A 7,398-nucleotide genomic window follows, 5' to 3' on the forward strand; every position below is an offset into this window, starting at 1 on the left:
AAAAAAAAAAAAAAGAAAATGTGGGAGCAGTACCCTAGGGACTGGGACAGGATCCCCTTTGCCTGTCCACTTTCCATTCTTACCTTCATCATTGATGTAGGCGTCCCAGTCAAAGGTATCATTGGTGGCCCAGCTTGCATGGCTGTTCCACGTGTTGTTGGCATACCATGAGTCATTGCCATACCACATCTCATTGCCATACCATGTGTCATTGCCGTACCACGTGTCATTATTGTACCAGGTGGTGTTGGTGTCGTTGAACGGCGGGGGCCAGCGCACACACTTCTGCCTCAGGTTTCCCATGAAGAGCTGCAGTCCCACCAGCGCAAAGACGCTCAGGCAGAAGACAGTGAGGATCATCACATCTGACAGCTTTTTCACCGACTGGATCAGGGCCCCCACAATCGTCTTTAGCCCTGACCACAGAGAGGGCAAGGATATCAGCAGGGGGCAGGGTAGGGTGATAACAGCGCCCCCCCAGCCTCCACCACCAAGTTTTTTCCTACTCCATCTTCAAGGCTTGACTTACTGAGCACCACTACTTTCCCGAAGCCTTCTGAAATTAACCCCACCCTTCTCTGATCACATCCTCAATCTGGAGCCTTCAAATGGCCGCAGATGCTCAGCCACTAGGAGAAGGAACTATAAAGACCTGATGGGCTGTTGCCTGACCTATAGAGCAAACAAAGGCATACAGTAGAGCTTACTACATGTCACTAGGTTAACGCTCTCAAAGTGTGTTCAACAGAACACTAATCTCCCATGCTGTGCCCTTAAAAAGCAGGGGGTTGATAATGTTTGGGAAAAGCTGCGCTCTAGATTCTGCTCTTGGAGAGTCATTATGTAGATGATCCTATCAAAGGCTCTGAAAAGTCCTGCAGAAATAAACAAAAACTTTATTTGTATTTATTTATTTAAAGACAGAGTCTTGTTCTGTCACCCAGGCTGGAATGCAGTGGCACAATCTTGGCTCACTGCAATCTCTGCCTCCTGGGTTCAAGTGATTCTCCTGCCTCAGCCTCCCAAAGTGCTGGGATTACAGGCATGAGCCACCTCGCCCGGCCTATTAAACAAAAACTTTAATCTCATGTATCCTTAACATATTTGACCATAGAACCCTTTTCCTTAAAATGCCTAGTAACATCCAAGGAACAGCAGAAGCTCTAGACTGACCTTGAAACATCATTATATTCTTTAGACAGACAAAGGCATAAACAATGCTGAAAGAATCCCAGGGCAGATTCCCATCACCTATGGAAGAGCCATAACTTCTTCCTTGGGCCTAATCATAGTGCCTCTTGTGTTAATATGACTTCATTTCCTTTTCTTATCCTGATATGGAAAACAAATGCTCGGCAGCCTCCTTATAAAAGCCCTCCTGCGCCCCGAGGATGCCGGCAGCTGGCACAGAGGAAAGGCAACGCCGTCTTGCTCAGTGGCCAATGTACAGTGTGGAATTTTGGAAATGCTTCCGCTCCTGGGTCTCACACCTTCCTCGGCTGCAGTCAGAGGGCTTTAGACTAGAAGAGAGCTCAGGTACTTTCTTTTCTTTTTCTTTTTTCTTTCCTTCCTTCTTTCTTTTTTTTTGATACCGAGTCTTGCTCTGTCACCCAGGCTGGAGTGCAGTGGTGTGATCTTGGCTCACTGCAACCTCCGCCTTTTTGGTTCAAGCAATTCTCCTGCCTCAACCTCCCAGGTAGCTGGGATTACAGGCACATGCCACGACGCCCAGCTTATTTTTGTATTTTTAGTAGAGACAGGGTTTCACCATGTTGGCCAGGCTGGTCTCGAAGTCCTGACCTCAAGTGATTCACCCATCTCGGCCTCCCAAAGTGCTGGGATTACAGGCGTGGGCCACCACACCTGGCCTCAGGTACTTTCTCACATTAGGATTTAACAGTTTCCCCTCTTCTGAGAGCCTGATCTCTATCCTTTTTCTTTTTCTCCTTTACTGGGAGAGAATCTCCAGTTTCTCCACATGCTCTTGTGCGGGTCTGAATGATCAGATTCTATTGATCACATGCTTCTCGATGCATTACTTTGGAATTGCCCTGGCCTTATTGCCCAGCAGGTGCCTGCTGTGTTCCTAATTGAGCTCTCAGGGCCCTGACTTTTCCTCATGGAGTCCTTTTGTGTCTTTCTCTGCTCTGCTTGGTCTGCTTATTTTATTGAGCACACGCATATATATCACAAACCACGGGTCAGGGACTGTGAGGGCCTTACAGATATTAAGGCATTTAATCCTTACAACAATCTAAAGAGTGGTACTATTAGTCTGCATATTCTACAGATAAGGAAACTGAGACATGGACAGGGTGAGGCACTCGCCCAAAGTTAAAGTTAGGAAGTAGTAGAGGTGAGAATTGAAACCAGGCAGTCAGGCTCCAGAATCTGTGCTTTTTTTTTTTTTTCTTTTGAGACAGAGTCTTGTTCTTTTTCCCAGGCTGGAGTGCAGTGGCAAGACTACAGCTCATGGTAGCCTCAATCTCCTGGGCTCAAACTATCCTCCCGCCTCAGCCTCCCAAGTAGCTGGGACTATAGGAGAGCATAACCAGGCCCAGCTAATTTCTTTTCTTTTTTTTTTTTTGAGATGGAATCTCACTCTGTTGCCCAGGCTGGAGTGCAGTGGCATGATTTTGGCTCACTGCCACCTCTGTCCCCCAGGTTCAAGTGATCCTCCTGCCTCAGCCTCCTGAGTAGATGGGACTACAGGTGCACACCACCATGCCAGGCTAATTTTTGTATTTTTAGTAGAGACAGGGTTTTGCCTTGTTGGCCAGGCTGGTCTCAAACTCCTGACCTTAGTTGATCCACCCGCCTCGGCCTCCCAAAGTGCTGGGATTACAGGCGTGAGCCACCGTGCCCAGCTGAGTCTGTGCGCTTAACAACCTTGCCATGCTGCCTCTCAAATGCCTATCCTTCCAAGTAGAACTCCTTCTGCCCTCTGGTCACACGGGCCCCTCTGGATCCTGGCTTTGCTGTGAGTTCTACAAAAACACCAGCCTGGGAGTGTTGTGACACTGAGTCAGGTTCCAGGCCTGCGCGTGGTACGGGGGTCTCTCGGCTCAGGCAGAGGGTCCCTGCACCTCCCCAGTACCTGGGATGACTGTGATGGTTTTGAGGGCCCGCAGCACCCGGAAGGTCCTCAAGGCTGAGATGTTGCCCAAATCCACAAACTCTGTCAGGTACCTGGGTAGGGGGTGGAGGGGGGTGGGAACTGTCAGAGGCTGGGGTGGATGGTAGGACAGAAATCAGGGCTTCTCCAGGCCTGGAATGAGGAGTCCCAAGAAACTGGGGGTACCACAGGGTCTGGAGGGCAGGGAAGACACCCCAAATCTCCCCTGGGAGCCCAAGAGTTGGGAAGGACAGTGCAGGAGCTCTGGGGGAGTGGGGATGGCAAAGATAGCCTGGCTCGCCCAGCGGGTGAGGGCCCATGGGCCTGTGGGTCAGGGCTGCCTCATGTGATTATCAGGAGTCCATCAGGAAAGCTCTGAGCCAGACCCTGAGAATGGCAGTTTCTAGAATTGTGCAGCTCCCTATCTGCACAACTGACCAATGTCCCCTGCAGCCCTCAGCCCAGGCAGTTGCCCTCTTTGAGGCCTGGCCCCGTCCCCTCACACACTCCAGCCTCAGGATGTCCTGGGGCCCCTGCTCACGCCATCATGATGACGCTGAAGTCCAGCCAGTTCCAGGGGTCCCGGAGGAATGTGAAGTCGTCGACACAGAAGCCTCGGGCCAGTATCTTGATGAGGGACTCAAAGGTGTAGATCCCCGTGAAGGTGTACCTGGCGGGGAGAGGGCCGGCCAGGGCAGACATGTCACCTGGGCAGGGGTGAGTGTGGCAACGACAGACCCCAAGAAGGGAGGGACACAGAAATGAAATATGCCACTCAGGTGGCTAAGGACACTAGTGAGTGATAGTGTGGCCACCCCGGGGGCTCAAGGTGCGGATGAGGGTCACGGTGACAGTGTGTCTCCCTGAAAGACAACAACAGCATCACACAGAGGTGCAGACACCTGAAACGGGCTGTGTCCCAGGGCTGGGGAGCTCAGGGAGCAGGGAGACTTACTCCACATTCTTGGACCAGGGAGGCGGGTCACTCATGGTCATGAAGACGCAGTTGGTCAAGATGGTGATCATGATGAACATGCTAAACAGCGTGGGACAGGGTCAAGGAAAGTGAGGAAGCAGCTAGGATGGGAGGTGACAGAGGGTCTCCTGGGCCAGAGCACCCCATCTCGCCCATCCCTAACCCCTTCCGCCTCTCCCGTCTCAGGCAGGATATGCGTGGATGAGCACCTTGATGGCCCCGCGCCTGACCAGGCTGAAGGGGCTGAGCAGGTAGAGAGCGGGTGTGGCGGAGAAGCGGAAGATGGCCTTGCCCTTGTTGAGTACGATGAAGGTCTAAGGTGGGGAGAGAGGCTGTGAGGCCCGGGGACAGATAGATGGACTGCAGACAGACAGAGGGGGCCCTCCCAGGCCCAGACCTTCTTGTTGCTGTAGTAGGGATCCAGGTCCTCCAGGGGGATGCCGATGACCTCCGGTGGGGGGTCCCCATAGATCATGGGTAGGTTCTTGCCAGCCTCCAAGTCACTTCGTGGCTTCCGTTCGGGCTCCTCGATCTCCATCTGCTTGTTCCGCTGCAGCCGGGCTTCCTCCTCCACCGCCCGCTGTTCTATGGCTGCCAGGGACTCCCGGGTGAAGGGACGCAAGCACTCAGGGCCCAGAGGCACCAGGGTGCACAGAGATGGTCTGGCCATCCTCGCATCCTGGGCTCAGAGACCAGGAGGGTGGTGGGTGGCCAAGGGAGCTGCAGTGCGCAGCCCCGGAGTGTTAGGCAGCTGCCCCTCCCTGGGCCGGCCGTCCACTCCTCACCTCCTGCTTGCCCAGTGGCTGAGCCGGGGAGGTGGGCGTGCAGGCTCTGTCGGGACTGGGAGATGTAGCTGCAAGGCCCAGGTGCTGCTGCTGCACGGGTGCTGGGCACAGAGCATCACCCCTGGCCCCACACCACGCTTTCCCCAGCAGTGGCAGGGGCCACCCCCAGGACCAACGGCAAACCAACCAGATTCTTTGTGGCCTTGGGACTTGGGACCAACACCCTCGTGCCTTCGACTGCCTCCTGGGCTCAAGCTCTGGGAACTGTGTGGCTTCAGCCTAATGGGACAGAGAGAGAATCACAGCTGACTGTGCTCAGTTGACCTCTGGATGGGCCAAGATGAGGGGCCTGGTTGCGGGGGTTAGCCCAAAGTGGGACTGCCACAGGAACTTCATCCTGAGGGCCAATGTGGATCCTGATATTGGCCACCTGGAGATGTAGGTGGAGACCATGAAGGTGGCAGCCAGGCTCTGTGCAAAAAGTTGCTGTGATTGATTAGTGATGTCTGCCAGGGGCGCAAGGAGGAAGAATGTGGTGCCTCAGCCTGTATTTGCCATCCCTGGTCTGGAGGGAAGGGAAAAGGAAGATGGGGGTGGGTGTGGATTCCTCTTTCCTGACCTTTGGAGTACTTGGTGTTGGGCTGGGAGAGGGAAGAAGGAAGGGCCTTGGGCCCGGCAGAGGTCTCCCAGCAGTTCCCTCCCACTGCCCTGGGGGACCTAGCCCACTGGGCAGGCAGGGGGAACTGGGAGAGGAACATTGAGTCTGGAGAGCTGCAGATGCTAACGTGGAAGAGAAGGACATATAGGGAAGGTCACAGGGACAAGGAGATAGACAACTCCAATGGTGGGGGCAGGGCTAGAGCTCCTGGGGACTGCTTTAGGCTGGTGGATGCACATACTGGATGGGGGGAAGGGGCACCCACCAGGAGCCTTTGATGCCTGTGAGCATCATGTGGACTGGGCCCCACCTGGCCCCTCTCCCCTGCCCAGCCCTCCAGAGCCTGTTCCCTGCAGAAGGGAGGGAGGATCACTTATTGCAAATGGCCCTGCGGGAATGATCACATCAGCAGGCAGTTGCAGAGAGACCCCTGCAGCCCAGCCACACACAGCCACCATGAGACCCACATGGACAGACCTGGAGCCACTCCTGCACCACAGAGACCTGGACAGACCCCTAGAGACTCCCAAGCCACACCTGAGGGTGGCCCTCTCCCAGTGGACCTTAACCCCTGCAGCAGCGCCCCCGCCCTGGTCAGCACAGGCACTTCTCAGGCTTGATCAACGGGTGGGGAGGGTGGCCAGGGAGACGCCAGAGTCATTGGGCAGAGCTGGCCACGCCTCCATGCCTGGCTTCCCAGCTGCTCCCTACAGCACCCAGGGAGTCGTGTTTCCACGGGGATGACTCTGCTTATTCCTGCCAACCCTGCCCTCAGCTGCTCATTGGCCCCCATCGTGAGCGTGCGTGTGCACGTGCACACACACTTGCACACACAGGCACACGCACGCACACCCGGCCTGGAGCCACCCCTCATGCAGACCTTCCCAGTTGCATCTCACAGTTCTGTCCTATACCTTGCCACCTTCCTCCCCGTCACCCACCGCACATACACCCCCACATGCTGCTTGTCACTACGCAGAAGGTGCCAACCAGCCAGGTGGCTTTGAAGAGACCCCAGGGCTGCTGTGCACCCACCCAGTCCACAATCCCTGCTGCGACGATCCTCCTGTCCTGATACTGCTCACTCTCTTCATTACAGGAGCCCAAGTAGGGCCACAAAAGCCCACAGACACATAGTCTGGCTCCCAACCCCAGCACTCGAGGAAATGACTCTCACCTGAGTCACCAGAGCTCCCCAGGGGACAGACAGATCCAGTGTTTTTCTTCCCCACCGGCCCTCCTGAGCTTCCCACACTGCTCACCACCTTTCTTGGGAGCAGGACATCACCTGCGCGTCCGGCCACTCTCCCCAGCTCTGCTCTGGGACCTGCCCCTTCCCTGCCCCTGGAAGATGCTTCTTCTCTGGGGCCTGTTCTGCAGCCTGTTTTTTTTTTTGCACAGCGCCCTTCAAAATGTTCACTTCCTCCTAATTTCCTCTTCTCCTAGGTCTCCATTACCCCTGAGGTCTGGCTGTTTTGTAATGTGAGGGAAAGAATGTCCTCACTGGTTCCACTTGTTAAAGCTGGCTTTGGTTGGTGGTTGCCCGAAGCATCTTGGTGGTAGATCTGGCCAGTTCCACACCCTACTGAGGCTCCCTCTCCAGTGTCACTGCCCTTTCCACCCTCCATCCCTCAACTGCTCTGTTCAAATAACCTCCCTGAGTGGTGACATGCTCCTGTAGTCCCAGCTACAGAGGCAGGAGGATCCCTTAAGCTCAGGAGTTCAAGGCTGCAGTGAGCCATGATGGTGTCACTGTCCTCTAGCCTGGGTGACAGAGTGAGACACTGTCTCAAAAACCAACTGAAAAAACCCCTCCCACTGGGCTCTCCCCTAGACTACCATAAATATTTGTAAAATCACAAAT

The 7,398-nt window shown here is 54.8% G+C and overlaps 1 protein-coding gene across 1 annotated transcript in view; it reads right to left on the reverse strand.

The window, feature by feature from the left end:
• Positions 1-4,834, reverse strand: part of SCN4A (sodium channel, voltage gated, type IV alpha subunit) — a 34,819-nt gene extending 29,985 nt beyond the window's left edge. Inside the window, exons 1-6 of the mRNA XM_011947988.1 lie at positions 4,489-4,834; positions 4,287-4,405; positions 4,071-4,160; positions 3,657-3,785; positions 3,098-3,189; positions 84-416 (exon numbers count right to left, since the gene is read on the reverse strand). Of these exons, the coding sequence (XP_011803378.1) occupies positions 84-416; positions 3,098-3,189; positions 3,657-3,785; positions 4,071-4,160; positions 4,287-4,405; positions 4,489-4,761 (1,036 nt within the window). The 5' untranslated portion in view covers positions 4,762-4,834. The remainder of the gene's footprint in view (positions 1-83; positions 417-3,097; positions 3,190-3,656; positions 3,786-4,070; positions 4,161-4,286; positions 4,406-4,488) is intronic.
• Positions 4,835-7,398: the final 2,564 nt, after the last annotated feature.

The sequence above is a fragment of the Colobus angolensis genome, unplaced genomic scaffold (genome assembly GCF_000951035.1).
Source record: "Colobus angolensis palliatus isolate OR3802 unplaced genomic scaffold, Cang.pa_1.0 Scaffold271, whole genome shotgun sequence".
Taxonomy (NCBI): Eukaryota; Metazoa; Chordata; class Mammalia; order Primates; family Cercopithecidae; genus Colobus; species Colobus angolensis.